Below are 17,880 nucleotides of genomic sequence, written 5' to 3'. Positions count from 1 at the left end.
GTATGGGGGACATAGTCTAAGTAACAACAACTTAATTTACAGTAATTTAACACTATGAACACTTGTAGTTTTGTGTGTTGTTATGTAAGAACAGACCATATTCATTAAGTGTTAGTAAGGGAGAATAACTCTTCTTGTGGTACTACCACCTTATAAAGGCCACACTAAGCAAAGCATATTGAGATGGTACTACTAATAAGCAATACTTCTGAGGTTATAGAGGGAAAACTCATAGTTAATGGCTTACTGGTTGTATAATAAGGCCATGCAGAATAAGGCATTGATGAGTACGTAATAATGACCAATTAAGAGCCAATATGTTGCTAATTTGCATGCTAATAAGCACCTAATCAATGGTGACTACGTTCCCCATACTAAAGTGTTACCCATTTTTTAAGTTAGGAATGTTTGACTGCTTGAATATCTCATTAGCAGCACAGCTGACGAGACCAGACGAAACCCTTCGACAGGAAATCTACCTGGCAACCCTCCCTGAATTATTTGATTGGACAGAATTTGTACAGACGGCACGGTTTCCGGCGCAGCGAGCCCGTCGGTTTGTACGGGTGAACCTCCGCTTTCCAGAAGAACTAACATGATTTAACGCCATGGATCCATTAACAACCTGCTTTGCTTTGTTTCTGGTACAAACATGGGCAATCACTGGAGCAAGTGCGGGCGGTAAGTACACAAACCGCGTTTCTAAAGTGAAAGTAAAAAGTGAGACACCGTCGGACTTCACCGTCGGACTTCCGTTCGCCTCGTGGTGACAGTCGTCCCATAATGTGCGCGCGTGCGTGTGTGTGTGTATTATGTATTTATGTGTGCGTGTATTATATACGTGTGTGTTATGTATTTATGTGTGTATACGTGTGTGTATTCTGTATTTGTGTGTGTGTTGTGTATTTATGTGTGCATACGTGTGTGTATTCTGTATTTGTGTGTGTGTTATGTATTTATGTGTGCATACGTGTGTATTCTGTATTTGTGTGTGTGTGTTATGTATTTATGTGTGTATACGTGTGTGTGTTATGTATTTGTGTGTGTGTTGTGTATTTATGTGTGTATACGTGTGTGTATTCTGTATTTGTGTGTGTGTGTTATGTATTTATGTGTGCATACGTGTGTGTATTCTGTATTTGTGTGTGTGTGTTATGTATCTATGTGTGTATACGTGTGTGTATTCTGTATTTGTGTGTGTGTGTTATGTATCTATGTGTGCATACGTGTGTGTATTCTGTATTTGTGTGTGTGTGTTATGTATTTATGTGTGCATACGTGTGTGTATTCTGTATTTGTGTGTGTGTGTTATGTATCTATGTGTGTATACGTGTGTGTATTCTGTATTTGTGTGTGTGTGTTATGTATCTATGTGTGCATACGTGTGTGTATTCTGTATTTGTGTGTGTGTGTTATGTATTTATGTGTGTATACGTGTGTGTATTCTGTATTTGTGTGTGTGTGTGTTATGTATTTATGTGTGTATACGTGTGTGTATTCTGTATTTGTGTGTGTTATGTATCTATGTGTGTGAGTATTATGCATGAATGTGTGTGTGTTTATAATTCCTCTTATCTGAGATTAATTTTAACTACTGTCTGTAATTCTAACTCATTCCTCCACCAGCTCACTTTTTCTCAAACAAGTTATATATATATATATATATATATATATTTAGGTGCGTTATCAATATTGCTTTCAAATAACAGCTCTACTCAACTGTAACTCCTGGTCGAGTCAAGTCAAGTCCATTTTATGTGTACGGCCCAATATCACAAATTACCCATTTGCCTCGAGGGGCTTTACAGCGACACAATGTAGCAGCAAGGACAATAAAACATCTCGGGCTGAGCAGAACCTGTAAGTACCGCGGTGGTATTTGTTGTGCGTGTGTTAGCCCATTGATTACAAACTGCGTCTGCTTCATGTTTCTCCTCAGCATGGCCCATCACAGGGAGCGTTTCCTTGCCTTTATTTTTTGTAAGGTTCGTTATCACTGTAAGCGACTGCAGCTGAAAGCCCCCAGGAAACCTACTAAACCAAGTTTTCAGCTGTGTTGTCCCGTAATTATCAACTGTGTGTGTGTGTGTGTGTGTGTGTGTGTGTGTGTGTGTGTGTGTGTGTGTGTGTGTGTGTGTGTGTGTGTGTTAGTTAGTGTAGATAGCGGGACCGAAAACTAAAGCACTTATGATCCTAATTATGTCTGGAGGTGGTAGGTATTCTCTCAGAGAGTAAGGGGGAAAATCCCAGACAATTAAAATTAGGCATAATTATGCATAAATATGCAAAATATGCATTTTTCTAAAAATGGCTAAAAACCACTTTTCTCGGCATTTCAGATGATTCTGAGCATCTTTGATTTGTTCACCTATATAAAAAAAAAATTTCTGGGACTCAGAAATGTTTTGGCATTATGCAAAATATATGCATTTTTGCAAAAATGCACTTATGATCCTACTTTTTTTTGGAGGTGGTAGGTATTGTTCCCGAGAGGACCAGAAAAATCGTAGAAAATTAAAATAATTGTAACAATTATGCATAATTATGCAAAATATGCATTTTCTAAAAATGGCTAAAAACCACTTTTCTCGGCATTTCAGATGATTCTGAGCATTTGGGGGGGAGGGAGTTGGAGTGGGGGGGGGGGAAAGGTGGTTAGCTGGTAGGATGAAGAGGAGGGAGATTTAGACGGGTGGAGAACCAAACCGCTACATTGTAGCGGGGTCCTTCTAGTAAACATAAATATGATTAAAAAAAAAAGTGAAAGGTGGGCTGTTTCCTGAACGTAACAGACGCCTCGTCTCTACTCTCTTCAAGTTGACTTTCAGACTGTACTGAAATAAAGTGAGGCTGCACGGAGGAGAGCAAAACAAACCCCACCCAAGAAACCTGAAACCTTATTGCGTCGCTGTGGAGAGTAGTGGGCGGTAATGTGTATACACCATTTGTAATGATGGTATTTAACATACAGAGCAGAGCAGCCACGCGCTCCTCCACACTTTATTATGGGTCCCACTGCCTTTCTAGGCAAGACTCGCCGGATTCTAGGAAGACCCGCCCCCCGCTGTATCTGATTGGCTAACCCTATGCGTAACCCCACCCACCCTACCCTATCTTTAACCACGACGTCGCCTGATCAGCTTAGTTGGGGCAGGTTCGTGCTGAAGGTCGATGGGCGGCGGAGCCTCGGACCCGCGGCCGTGTTCGGTTTGGACGATACGCTGACGTCCCAAACGTGAACGCAGACCCTTCACGGAGGGCAACATGTATTTAACAACGGTGTTCGCCTTGCTCGGGACCTTTGGGGCGGCGAGCGGCGGTAAGTGCGGGTCTTATGCGAGATGACGTGAAAGTGAAAGTAAACCTGTGGCAGCGGAGGTCGGGTTTTTTTCAGCTTGGAGGTTCAGCGACAGCCATGCTTGTTTTAATCAAGGATGAAAAACAACATAACCGGGTTTCCTTCGACACTTTAATCCACGTTTTACCGAGTGAAGGACTCGAGTCTTAACGATTCGTACTCATGTGGCTGATAGTGATCGGGGTCCCAAACGGTCAACCCGGATCCGGAGTTCCGACGGCGCGCTGACGTCACAGCGCGGCCCTTTCACAGAGGGGGACGTGTGTTTAACAACAGCGTTCGGCTTAAGGCCCAAACATGCCCGGGCGGAACGTCCGCGGTTCGGACTCCGCGGGGGCTCTCCACAGTCGAGCGCACTTCCGCGTTGTAGTTTCCTGTAAAAAAAAAAAAACTGCCCGCGAAACACTACATTACCCACAAATCCTTGCGCGCTGTTTACGCTCTTCTGTTAATGGCGTCCGACGCTGACGACGAGGGAGAGACGCTCTGCCTGCTGGCTCTACAAGAAACCGAAGAGGCGGCGGTGTTGGGGCACTTTAGGCCGGACAGTCCGGCTTTTCAGTGTCCTGTCCTCCGTCCGGCGCAGCCTCGAACCGGACGCCCTTTTCGGAGCTGCGCTGGAACGCGGCATAACGATAAGATCTCCGGTCTAACACGTGATTGGCTGAAAGCCGCCGCGTCAAATAAATATCCGACATATTGTAACCGGTTATTTTCTTGCCCGGTGCGGGATTCGATACGGCGTGTACTGCACCACAAGGCGACGTCACTAACCGCTCGGCTAAAGGGTCAGACCCGTTAGCTAGCTAGGGGGCTAACGTGTCTTAGTAGTAGTTTACACTAGCATTGGTTAAAAACGTAAACAAGGCGTCCGTGTGCTGTCTACGTCACACCGCCTTTAACCCGGAATGGAGGAAAGAGAACCGGCTTCACTGGCAAGAGCAGCAAGGACGAGTTGTAGTCGGTGTGTTTTTATATTGTCAACTCAGCTGTCAGTTTTGAAGCAGACACCACAACGTACAGTAGTGAATAAATACAAAGACTGTGAACAAATACTCTTCGCCCTTTCAGGAATATTTCGTCCTCTTCTTTTACACATACGTCATGATATATCATAGATCAGTGTTTCTCAGCCCAGTCCTCAAGGACCCCCTATCCTGCATATTGTCTTTGCAACCCTGAATAGGTACCTGTTTGTAGTTATTCAACCAATCAGCAATGAATTTTGTCAGATGTTGCACACCTTGCATAATTAAGTGCTGCGAGATGATTGGTCGAGTAAGTACAAGCGGGGCTACCTATGCAGGGTTACAATGAAAATCTGCAGGATTGGGGTTCCTTGAGGACTGGGTTGAGAAACACTGTATTAAATTGTCTTGCAACGAATAGAGTATCTCAGAATCGCTGTATTGTGGTGGTTATGGGGCTACATAATTCCCCTTATTGAGCTGGTAGGAACGTTAGTTTACAGCTGCTGTTTCCTCGGTTTGGGTTTACAGTGACACACTTCCGCTGCGCGGGTTGTTTTGGTTGTTGTTGTAATGGTGGAAGGAATCAATGGCGCGCGTTGTGTAGCCGAAAGAGAAAGTTGTCACGACTCCTGCTTGAGCTCCTCTACAGTATCATGATACTGTAACCTATTTTTCTGGACTCAGCCTGTTAGTGATTTTAAGTTCCTGTTATAAGCTGTTGCCACGGCATATGCCTTGAGCTCTTATTTTGAAGGCTGAAGAGAGAGCGGAAGTGCTGTACGCAGTGTTGTTGCTGTGGAGTTCTGTTGGGGGAAGAATCCAAATAAAGTGGTCCTCGTGTGAAAGTGGAACCGCCGTATTTGTTATTTTATAGTTTCATACAGTATAGGCGACATCTACAAACCCTCGGTTACATTGGTGGCAGCGGTGGGATCCGGAAGTGTGCAGATCCTCAGAAGTCTCTTGGGAGCGCGGGAATAACAAAGCGCGAGGGTGCGCTTCCGGAAGAGGGTGACGACTGTAAACTACTAATAAGACACATTAGCCCCTAGCTAGCGGGTCTGACCCTTTAGCCGAGCGGTTAGTGATGTCGCCTTGTGGTGCAGTACACCCGTATCGAATCCCGCACCGGGCAAGAAAATAACCGGTTACAGTATTAACTCCTATCGCCACATCCCCATTCCTTTAGCTGTAGCTATACACAACCAAACTATTCATCTAGCCTTAGTAGCAACTTCAAACTGTAATAAAAACATTCTTGTCAGCCACAAGCATGAACAAAACATTTTTCAGCAGCATAAAGAAACGCATATATTTTTTTTCAACAGCATAAACATATATATATATATATATATATATTTATTTATTTATTTTATTTTTAACAGCATAACCAGGTTCCTTTTACTAAGTGTTCATGTTTGATTTCAGTCTTTCTTTCAAGACAACTCACAAGGATACAGCTCAGTTTTTGTTTTTTTTACATTAGAGATTCAACCGCTCAGGTGAAGCTAGGTGAAGAGGAGAGGTGATGATCAGCTAGCAGCAGTATGGTTTCATGCCACGAAAGAGCACCACAGATGCGATGTTTGCTTTGAGAATGTTGATTGACAAGTATAGAGAAGGCCAGAAGGAGTTACATTGTGTCTTTGTAGATTTAGAGAAAACATACGACAGGGTGCTGAGAGAGGAAGTGTGGTATTGTATGAGGAAGTTGGGAGTTGCAGAGAAGTATGTAGGAGTGGTGCAGGATATGTATGAGGGAAGTGTGACAGTGGTGAGGTGTGTGGTTGGAATGACAGATGGGTTCAAGGTGGAGGTGGGATTACATCAAGGATCGGCTCTGACCCATTTCTTGTTTGCAATGGTGATGGACTGGTTGACGGACAAGATCAGGCAGGAGTCTCCATGGACTATGATGTTTGCGGATGACATTGTGATCTGTAGCAAGAGTAGGGGGCAGGTTGAGGAGAGCCTGGAGAGGTGGAGGTATGCACTGGAGAGAAGAGGAATGAAAGTCAGTAGGAGCAAGACGGAATACCTATGCGTGAATGAGAGGGAGGACAGTGGGATGGTGAGGATGCAAGGCGTGGAGGTGACGAAGGCATATGAGTTTAAACACTTGGGGCCAACTGTCCAAAGTAACGGGGAGTGCAGGAGAGAGGTGAAGAAGAGAGTGCAGGCAGGGTGGAGTGGGTGGAGAAGAGTATCAGGAGTGATGTGTGACAGAAGGGTACCAGCAAGAGTTAAAGGGAAGGTTTACAAGATGGTTGTGAGACCAGCTATGTTATATGGTTTGGAGACAGTGGCACTGACGAAAAGACAGGAGGTGGAGCTGGAGGTGGCAGAGATGAAGATGATAAGATTTTCATTGGGAGTGACGAAGAAGGACAGGATTAGGAAGGAGTATATTAGAGGGACCGCTCAGGTTGGACGGTTTGGAGACAAAGCAAGAGAGGCAAGACAGAGATGGCTTGGACATGTGTGGAGGAGAGATGCTGAGTATATTGGGAGAAGGATGCTGAATATGGAGCTGCCAGGGAAGAGGAGAAGAGGAAGGCCAAAGAGGAGGTTTATGGATGTGGTGAGGGAGGACATGCAGATGGCTGGTGTGACAGAGGAGGACGTAGAAGTGTTTATTTATTAATTGTAATCATTTTTGCATCTATCGATCGTCTAATGCAAGTGTTTTTTTAACTTCAAGTTTAAAATTGCTGTTTTCTCAAAAATAATGATTTTTCATTGTTCAAAAACCTGATGTGATAGGCAAAAACTAATGCCAGATTTGGATTCAGCACCCAAAAGATAGCTAGAATCCGTTGGAAAAACCCCATGCAAGAAACATTGTGTTGACCAGTGTAATGCAAGCGAATGGCCAAAGTGGATACGGCGTTTCGGGTGCTTCAGAATAGCGACAAGCCTGGATAAACAGACGCACTCGAGGGGACGAAGCTGAGGACATACTGAATGTCTTGCCCTTAAGTCATGATCAGAAAAAATCTGATGAAGATGTGAAGCAAGCTTTTGAGAAACACTGTGTGAGCAAAAGGAACATTACTTTTGAGTGTGCAGGGTTCAACAGGCGCAATCAAGAGCCAGGGGAAAGTGCTGAAGCATTTATTACTGCTGTCCATAGCCTAGCAGAGCACTGTGCATTTGGAGATCTAAGAGAACAACTGATCAGAGACAGGATAGTTGTTGGTTTAAGAGATGCAAAACTGAGTCATTGCCGTTAGATCCTGAACTCACATTAGTCAAAACTATAGCCAGAGTGCATCACAGTGAGGAAATAAAGAAGAGCCGCCGATACTACGGGGCAGCTCAAATGAGAGGCAGTCAGAGAACTTGGATGCAGTAAGTGCAAGGCGACAGACCCAAAGAGGCACAAAAGGGCAAAAATACAGCTCTCAAGTCAAGCCAGGAAATAAAAACAGAGCCACAGGTTGTGGTAGATGTGGAAACACAATAAAGCGCCAGTGGAAGGATTGCCCCGCCAAAGATGCATGCAGAATGCCGTAAACGCAATCGAAAAGGACATTTTGCCCAGAAATGTCGATCAGCCGATGGTATCTGTGATATCGCAGAAGACCTGTGGACCATGGAGCAGAAGATGTCACCTTTCTGGGTGAGGTGGTTATTGAGATTGACAGTGTTGAACATGAGCGGACAGAAACTCTTGAGTTGAACGGGGAGACAACAGAGTTCAAATTAGACACTGGAGCTGGAGTTACAGCTATTCTGAGTCACCACTACTCCACAGACAAGCATGGGAAACTGCAGCCACCCAGGATGCTCCTGTATGGTCACCTATACACAAAGAATCTCTGTGTCAGAGTGATTCTTATATTACATCCTCGCTATTAAGGAAAACACACAAGTACCCTTTTCACCTATAATCAATTCAGTTCATCGTCAGAATCATCGATAGATTATTCGATTAGACGTTTGTGTCGGCCGTAGTCCAGAGGCATCGTGACAAAACATCAACACTGCTCGTCTCCCTCGTTGTCTGAAAACATTTAGCGTGTCCCCTGTTTGGTGTACATCTCGGCAATCTTTCATCTCGATTTACTTGCTCATGTTATTTGAGTAGGAAAATCGGGAAAAGTGAGGTGGTGATAGAAGACCACCCCAATCCACTCTTTTTACATTTTTATTTATGTTGTATTCTTTTCAGAGACACACTCCCTCTCCTACATCTACACGGCCTTCTCCAAGCCCGCCAAACCATTGAGCATCCCCGAGTTCACGGGCATTGGATTTCTGGACAAGAAGATGATTGACTACTATGACAGCGTGCAGCGAAAAAAGGTCCCAAAGCAGAAGTGGATGGAGGAGAGGATGGAGCCGAGCTACTGGGAGAAAGGCACTGAGTCCCGCTTGAAAAAGGAGCAGTGGTTTGGGGTCAACCTCGGCATCCTCATGAAACGCATGAGACACAACAACACAGGTAAGACCTAAGAGACAGACAAACGGTCTCTCTGACCTTTCTTTTGTACTTTACTCTGTCTGCCTGCCTGCCCATCTGTTTGCCTGTCTGTCTGTTTGTTTTTCTCGCTGACTTGTTTTGTGATTTTCTATTTCTGTCTGTGTCGATTTTTCTTTTAACTTTTTCTGACTGTCTCCTGACTGTTTGCCAGTCTGCCTGTCTCTCTTGCCCCTCAGTCTGCGTGTTTACGTCTGGCTGTCTGTCTTTCTGTCTTCTGAAGCTGTGATTGTCTCTCTGCAGGCCTTAGTGTTCTTCAGTGGCAGCATGGCTGTGAGGTTGAAGTGTTGCCAGACAACTCAACAAAGTTTAGCAAAGGCATTGACTCGTACAGCTACAACGGTGATGACTTCATCTCCTTTGATGGAGAGAACAAGCGCTGGCTCACAGGGATCCCAGAGGCCCAACAGACCACGGCGAAGTGGAACGAAGTCCAACCTCTGAATGACTACACCAAGAATTACCTGGAGACCGAGTGTGTCAAGTGGCTTGAGGTGTTCTTGAAGTATGGGAAGAAGGCGCTCCAACAGGCCTGTTAGTACACCTGAAATCTTACAATCGGTCTGCTTGTACCTCTGTTTGGAAAGGCAGATCACAAATGGGTTTATTTTGCCAGTCTGTAATGTTTGTCCTTCAGCCTCAGTATTATTGTTAGTGGTATTACTGGGTTGTTATTTTAAGTAGTCCCTGTCTTTGCTTTAGTTATTGTGTTACCGCAGATGTCTGTTGAAATAAGCAAACTTACCATCAGATAGGCCAAAGTGATTTTACAGTTTGTTACTTCGATACAAGAACCGTTACAGGAGCAATTTTAGTCTGTCATGTCAGGCGGACTGGAAGCAAATTTAACAGACGCCTCAACAGACTGGACCGTTTACCAACCATCTGTTAATCCCAAACTTGTATGAAATAGATCCAGTCTTGCAAGTCCGGTGTAAGTCAGAAGATGTAGAGGTTATTTGGCCTGTATAACATTAATGTCCAGTCTAAATGTTAAGACTGCCAGTCCACCGTCTTTTCTATAAACACACGTTCCCTCACTTGTATTTTCATATTTATATGATATTTATATGCAGCACACGTCCTGTGCCATTGGCTAACAGGATTTTAATGATCTTTGTTCTTTATCCAGCTCCGCCGGAGGTTTACGTGTTCACAACAGAGTCCAAAGTCCAGACCCAACGTGTTTTGAACTGCATGGCCACAGGATTCTACCCCGAAGACGTCATTGTGCAAATCAAGAGGAATGATTATGTTTTGACCCCTTCGGAGGGATTGAAATCTACGGGGGTCAGACCGAATGAAGACGAAACCTTCCAGATAAGGTTGTCAGTGGAGATTTTAAAAACCGACTCCAGCGTCTTCGAATGTGAAGTTATCCACCAAGCTTCCAACGTGCACATTGTGAAGAAGTGGGGTGAGAGGATTGTTTTAAAAAGTCTTATCAACGTTGTTGTTTTTTTTTTCCCAACCCTTGATTTGTTGTGGTGGGGTTTGTTAGCCATGCATTCTCTTCGGCAGCCATCCTCTCTTTGTATATTTTCACACATATATACACTTGAGAGCTGCCCAGTACAACCACAGTCCTCTGCTGGTGGCCCCTAGGCAGCTCTACTGGAGAAGTTGGAGGTTAAGCATCTTTTCGAAGGCCTTCTGAGTGAAGTGATGAGATTTTAATGAGCTGGTGATGAACAAAGCACATGAAATGAAATCAAAAACACAATGACCACGTTACATGATAGGTTTTTTTTTTAAGTGAAAATAAATTCTAAATAGCTAAGTGTTGTGGTAGGAACATCATCAAATGCTGCTGTCGAATGACATCAGATCAAATGCTTTGCACTATTTTTTCAAAAAATATCTTGTGTCACTATTAGCCCTCCTTTTTGGATGGTTCAAACCAAGCAGAGTGCTTCCAGGGGGTTCAGGAGAAGTTTGTTCGTGAGCAGTGTGCCCTCCATCTCTGTAAAACCTCGTATAAAAACTCTTGTAAAAATGACAAACCCCTGGCCAAATGCACAATATCGACACTTTTCTCTGTCTTTGATCCTTCAGAAAATAATTAGGCCACAAACAACTCCTACCATTCTGCTTTGTAGTTGGTCACTCTGAGGACACTATGTTCCACCTCTTATTACTCTTGATGTTATTTGACAGGTCTGTGGAGGTGGACAGGAAATGTAAGGTTTAGAGGAAGTGGGTAAGATATGCAGCAAAGGTCCTGAGCCAGAGTTGAACCCAGGACGTATTGTGCGCGTGCTGTAGGGCGCCTCCTGGAGCTCACTTTTTTCTCAGCATGTTCCCCCTCTTTAAGTGTGATGGTTCCAGTTTGTTGGACAGTTATTGTAACAACTAATGGTTAAATGGGGCTTTAAACTTGCCAGGGTTTGATAACGGAGGAGCTGTTTTCTGTCTTTTAGATGGAGGAGTGACAGAAAACACTGGGATTGCTGTTGCTCTTGCTCTTGCTCTTGTTGCTGTTGCTGCTGGTGTTGGTGTTTGTGTTGTTGTTATGAGGAGGCTCAGGAAAAATCCCGAACCTGGTAAGTAAAATATATATATAAGCCTTACATCAATATTCAGACTGACTGAACCTGGTTATACAAATATTCTGTCTACCTTCTTTTTTTTCCCTAATTTTCAAATGTTTTTACAACGTTAAAGATTGGAATTGTTACCAAATCCAGTATGATATTTCAAAGTTTGACCCAAAAATGAAACATTTTAATGAAGAAAGAACATCTTGAAAGAGGAGATGTCCGCTCCACTGGCGGTTTTACCCTGTCAGTGCAGTTTGTTCATCTTCTTCACTATCATAAGCAGTGCTTCGTTTGAGCCGGATCCTGTTGGAGCCTGTTCCAGCACAGCTCTGATTTTTGGAGTTTGCATCCTGGTATCTGCTTCACAGGGTCCAGCAGTTATTATTGGTCACCTACTGTTAGATTTAATCGATAAGCAAATCCATATGGGTCTGCAGTTTTGTCTGGGAGGTCAACTCCTCTGGGCCAGTTGGCGACTAATAGTCTGACCTGGCTGTGCCACATTACTCTCGCTGGGCAGCAGTGGTGTTACAATGTCTTGTGAAGCTTTTCCCGTTTTCCAGAAGACAAGCGGCTATATTTTCTTTTTCCAAGCTGTAACTCATCAGTGCTGACCGAGGATGCATGCTCAACTCCACCGAAAAGCTTTGCAATGCATTTCTGCCCAGCGGCATAAAATTCCTATCTAATCTGATGATTATCAAGACTTCCTGTTGTTGATCTGGCTCCCTCTATGATGGACATCCCCTTGCCCCACCTTTCACTTTAGCCATTCAGAAAAAGGTATGAATGGCTTTGCTGCCCACCGTAGCCAGACGATGAGTTGTACGTCCTTCTTCATTTGAAGAATTTATGCCACTGAGCAGAAATGCTCAGCATTTAATGACGTTATTTTCTTTCCGGGAATGTCAGGGTTGTGAGGACACCGTACCTCTTTTGCGTGTCCCTTTCATTCAGTTGATACTTAACAAATTAAGCCCTGCTTATAAACATTCATTTGAAATAGGTGTGTTAAATTCCTATACCATGAAAATCCAAAAAGTGTGTGATCCTTCCACCTCTCATCTGTGTTACCAGTTTCCGTGTTGTGTGTCAGTACACCATGTATTGAGAATTAAAAGTCCATTTGATGTATGTCAGTACACTATTGTATGGAATATTTCAGTAAGTAAAGTTAACCGTCAGTGCATAATTTGACTGGTTATCTCTGTAATCAGTAAGCTAATATACTCACTTTTGAAAAAGATGTTTGAGAGGGTGAAGTTGAGGGAAACAGATGGTCTTAATTCATTATTCTTTGTCATGTTTCAGAGAAAACTATACCTCCAGCATGTACAAGGGGTAAGGATCTTAAACTCTTAACTTTGTTAGAATATGAATGGATGGATGGGTAGATACATGGATAGACAAATGAATCAATAGAAAGATAGTTTTACTATTGACAGGCAGAACGAATTGGCCTTGGCCTTAAGGATTTGGCCTTGGCCTAAGGCAACCCTGAGGGATGATAGATGAATGAATGATAGGGCGATAAATAAATAAACCTTAACAACAAAATGGATGGATGGATGGATGAATAAAACGGATAAAAACCTGAAGGTCTTTCTCTTCCCATGTTTAGTGGAAGTCCATAATGGGGAAAATGAGTGTGTGCCACTGACTGGTAAGTTTATTTCTTAATCGATTTTGACCCATGTATACAGAACGGGATCATATGAGGAGTTACATTTCTAAATGAGATAAATGGAAAATGTAATGCATTACTCCAAGAGTACTTCTGACCAGTGTGGCCAACAAAACCATTAATCTGTGAAGTAATTACCAATTAAAAACAGAACATTTACAGCTCCTTATCGTCAGATTATAGACGGATACTTAAAAAAGTCAAAGCCCTGCCTGAAGATCTTTCCCTGTCTTGTTTTTAGCGGATGTCAGCGATGGAGAGAAAATGAAGGGTGAGGTTATATCTGTCCCTGCACCACTTCCACTTTTCATCCATTTATTTACAGCCACACCATTGGTCGAGTTTCACTCCAAGTTAGATAAATCTAATGTCCAACATGTGAACAATGTGGCATCAGTCAAACACTTTCTACAAGCTGTATCCTCCACACTTGACATATAAAAAACAAGCACATCAGCACATTTATTTCCCTGTTTGATAGAAATATAGCTTCATGACGTTGTGTGTCCTGAAGCAAAGTATCCAACAGAACCACTTTCCAGTGTAGCAACCCCTTCTCTCTTCTCTTCGTAGGGTCCCAGGAGTCTTTCAGCAAGGACTCTGGTAAGGGTTTGTCTATATGTTCTGCATTTTGTGGTTTGGTTGGACATCATGGAGTTCATTTGTATGTGGAACAAGTCTTAAGAGTTTCATAATAAACATATTAACCTAAGTCACTGAGCCATATCAGGTTGAATGTTTCTGATCTGGAATGTGTAGACTCATGTCTTAATCTGCACAGTGTCTCATAAAAGTAACTGCAACTCCATATTTAGAAATGTGATTGTGTAAACTAATGGAAAAGTTGTATTTGTAAGACAATGTCTTTGTTAGCTGGACAGGTGAATATATTATATTCATTCTTTCATACCAGTCGAAGCCCTGATAATGTCCCCTCATTTAATTTCTAGGGAGAAGCAGCGGTACAGACACAACGCACAGTTCTACAAGTGGTAGGATTATTTCTGACCCTGGACTATCTACTATTCTCATCCATTCATTCACAACTCTGGCCAGTGTTTCTCCCAGACAGTCTCTCAGTTGAGGTGGTGTCTGATTTAGCTAACTTTGCTTACTCAGCATTAGGCTACAGTCACACATTGTTCATGTGAAGCATGTACAACGATGTAGTGTTCATTTCAGAGATGAGAACCACAATGGCTGAGGTTCTCCATTGATCTTATTTTCCATGAGCTCTGAGACACTAATGTAACGACGACTCATTTCTTTGTTAGGGTTACTGTCTCCTGGCGATGGACACTCTGGTGAGTACTGTGAAATATTATGGAATGGGAGAAAGGTAGGCGGCACGGTGGCTCAGTGGGGCAGCGCGGTGGCGCAGTGGTTAGCATGGTCGCCTCACAGCAAGAAAGTCCTGGGTTCGAGCCCCGGGGTAGTCCAACCTTGGTGGGTCATCCCAGGTCGTCCTCTGTGTGGAGTTTGCATGTTCTCCCCGTGTCTGCGTGGGGTTCCTCCGGGGGCTCCGGTTTCCTCCCACAGTCCAAGAACATGTAGGTCAGGTGAATTGGCAGCACTAAATTGTCCTTAGGAATGAATGGGTGTGTGTGTGTGGGCGTTGTGGTGGCCTGGCGGCCTGTCCAGGGTGTCTCCGCGCCTGCCACCCATTGACTGCTGGAATAGGCTCCAGCATGCCCGCGACCCTGAGAGCAGGATAAGCGGTTAAGACAATGGATGGGTGGATGGGTAGGAAGGTGTGCCTCAGGAGTAACAACAATGGCATTTAACACCAGAACGACCAAGACGGGTCATGTTGAACATTTTGGATTTTCAAAGTTTAATAAGTATGTGGGGGGGGGGGAAAGATACAGATCTGCCCCCCACTGAATGGTCCTAAAGTTGTATACTATATTTGCATTACAATGAGTTTTAGATCAATTGTACTAAAGTAATGATAAGATCTACCTAAAACGACCACGAGCCTTCAAAATGACTGCTCGTAATTTGCGCGGGATGGTGTGCGCCATGTCACTATTTACGACGTGTGTTGGTTGCGTCATTTCCTTCGAAGTTCATTGGTCTGTCCTAGAAACACACTAGCGCCCTCCAGTGCAGAGAAATAGTCTAAACTTGAGTTTTGACTATTGCCAACATGCCTGGTTACAGACGCACCATGACTACCACCGAGGCGCTGCAGTATTTACAGTCGTTGGGCAGCAGCCATTTTAAATTGTTAGAAAAATAGTATTAAAGTTGTAGAAATTTTAATTTTGGTGTCAGTTAGTTTCATAACAGACATACTAACACATGTAATGCATTAATATCTCAACTGGGTATTTATCTTGACAGAATATGGAGCTTAACAACCGGCGGTCATTTTGACCGCCCATGGTCGTTTTAGTGTTTTAGGTAGGAGAGAAATTCCGGTCATTCTAGTGTTGAGAAAAAATGGAGTCGGTGGGGGGGGGGGGGGGGACTAAAAACAACTCGGTTCAATAATTTTCTTCATAGACACGCAGATTGAAAGCTTTTGTATTGTTGATTATTTCTGTGTCCTCTCCTGTAGTGGACGCCGCTGGGAGCAATTCCTCCAGCTCCGAAAACTGGAACCAGGGGACATCTTAGGACAACTTGTCTACAACAGACATCATGATGACATCACTCCTATGAGCCAAAGATAGAATGTGCTATGGAATAAGCATGGATGTAATAATAATAATAATATTAATAATAATGATGATAGTCATCTATGAGGGGGGGAAGTGGCAGCCACCCATGACGCCAGCAGTGCTCTCCCACTTAAACAGATAATGATAATAATAATAATAATACATAAAGGGCAAGAAAAAACAGAAAACAGCATCCCTGTGGGTGTTGAGTTTCAGTATTAGTAGAACTGGATACGGCGGCGCCGCTCAGCCTTGCAGCCAAGTTTTTCCCCAGTGGTCACTCGCGGTATTGCAGCAGCGAAAAATCTGCGGCCCAAACGGCATTTTCCCATAGACCGCCATTGTAAAAGAGGCGCCTGTAAAACTGTTGACAGGACACCTGCAGCTATAATCATGGTCAATTATTACTCTTTGTATTGTACATTTTTAAGCCATGGGGTTTTAATCTTTTTTTAAAACATTTCCAAAGCCCAGAAAAAAAAACAATTCTGCGTGACGGCACGGCCGTGTACGAGCCGTTCTCCTAGCCTAGACGCATGATGGGAGTAACACTTCTGCTCATGTTCAGTGGACCCCGTGTACCCGGAAGTAACCCGGAAGCCGGAAACTTTCAGCGTATGCGTCAGGCGAGCAATTCTCATCGGAAATGATCAGGCGCCGTTTTTTACATCCGGTATCCAGTGCTACTATAATAACCTCCATGGGAATAAGTCAAGCTTGTTTTCGGCTCAGTCCATTTTCATTTAAAGCACAGAGGGCTTTGCAAGGCAAAATCCATCACATTGTAAACATTATGAATCTATTATGTTAAACATCATTAGTTACAATAATCAAACTTATTTTGACCATATTCAAAAAATGTTTAGAAAGTAAAACTTGCTACAATGAGACAGACAAAAAAGTTTAGAAAGTAAAACTTGCTACAATGAGACAGAAATTAGTTGCATTTATGTTTTCAAGCCAATGAAGTTTATAAATGCTGTAAATTAATCTTTGGTTTTCTAAATGTGATACTCGTTAATTCATGTAACGGGTTGTCAAAAATCTCCTTTTCACTTTTTTGTGTTCTTTCTGGGAGTCATCTCAAACTGAGCTTCCGCATGATGTTAATGGGGATGTTTTAAAATAGATTATTTTTTGAAGTCAATAATGGAGATGTGTTGGCAGGTTACTGTTGCCTAGTGTGCGGTGAGAAATACTATATTATGCTCTGTCGCTAATCGCTAAGTATTTTAACTTAATTCAAAATATCGGTCTGCAACTTCTACCGCAGCATTCAAATGAGCTTTTAAATTGTGTATTATATGTAAAGGGGCTTTCACACCATAGTGCCATCAAATCCATTCATGTCTGTGTTCATAAATGTATGTGCACCCAGATTTCAATCAAGTTTCGACTTTTGCTGTGAGTGCTCTGACAAAACTGTCCTGAACTATACAACACTCCACTGAACTTTAAGTAGAGGGGTTATATGGAAGGATATTCCCAATCAAGCGCAGATCGGAAAGCTCACAAATGGATCTGAATTTTACTGGCCTCATCAATGTGTAATTGTTTTATGATTGTAAGATATCCCTGTGTTTAAATAAAAAAAGAGCTTTGCTCATTAACATTCAATATGTGACCGGTTATTTTGTTGCCCGGTGCGGGATTCGACACGTGTACTGCACCACAAGGCGACGTCGCTAACCGCTCGGCTAAAGGGTCAGACCCAACGGGTCTTATTAGTAGTTTACAAATATATTGTTTTTTAAACAAAAATAAAATTCTTCCGCTTCCGGTGTGGGAAGATGGCGGCGCAAATTCACGTTTGCAGCAGCCTCGCCCAGTACCGGTGTGGGAAGATGGCGGCGCGAATTAATTTGCGGCAACCTCACCCAGAACCGTCGATGCAGTGTCTTTGTCCGCGTCTGTGTCTTAAGTTTGTCTTCATTTGATGGCTGGCAGAGATGGTACTGGTTCGGCTGGGAGAACTTGGTCCGCTGTCTCCTGTGGGCCCAGGGACCACGGCCCTGCCCTGGAGCTGTGCCCGAAGAGGAAACACCGAGGGCGGCCTGACAGGACGCGGATGCGGGGCAGGCTAAGCTAACTGGTAGGCCATGCAGACCGGCAGTTCCGGCAGCGATATTATGAACCCTACATAGGCCTCGCCAAAATCCCGTTTCTGGCTTTGTCACG

The 17,880-nt window shown here is 43.5% G+C and overlaps 1 protein-coding gene across 3 annotated transcripts; it reads left to right on the top strand.

The window, feature by feature from the left end:
- Nucleotides 1-537: 537 nt before the first annotated feature.
- LOC130128210 (class I histocompatibility antigen, F10 alpha chain-like) lies at nt 538-17,319 on the top strand. Of its 3 annotated transcripts, none has more exons than XM_056297833.1 (12): nt 538-681; nt 8,504-8,776; nt 9,056-9,346; nt 9,945-10,229; nt 11,233-11,355; nt 12,664-12,693; nt 12,974-13,015; nt 13,278-13,307; nt 13,610-13,639; nt 13,987-14,028; nt 14,311-14,340; nt 15,600-17,319. In XM_056297833.1, exons 1-12 carry the CDS (start codon nt 609-611, stop codon nt 15,656-15,658), a joined length of 1,308 nt encoding a protein of 435 aa, XP_056153808.1. In that variant the 5' UTR covers nt 538-608; the 3' UTR covers nt 15,659-17,319. The 3 variants fall into 3 exon arrangements, with proteins under 3 accessions (XP_056153808.1, XP_056153810.1, XP_056153809.1); XM_056297834.1 differs by lacking the exon at nt 538-681 and adding an exon at nt 3,153-3,319; XM_056297835.1 differs by lacking the exon at nt 14,311-14,340.
- Nucleotides 17,320-17,880: the final 561 nt, after the last annotated feature.

This window comes from Lampris incognitus, chromosome 18, assembly GCF_029633865.1.
Source record: "Lampris incognitus isolate fLamInc1 chromosome 18, fLamInc1.hap2, whole genome shotgun sequence".
Classification (NCBI taxonomy): Eukaryota; Metazoa; Chordata; class Actinopteri; order Lampriformes; family Lampridae; genus Lampris; species Lampris incognitus.
The sequence above is the reverse complement of the archived record's forward strand: the minus strand, read 5'-3'. Positions and strand labels throughout refer to the sequence as shown.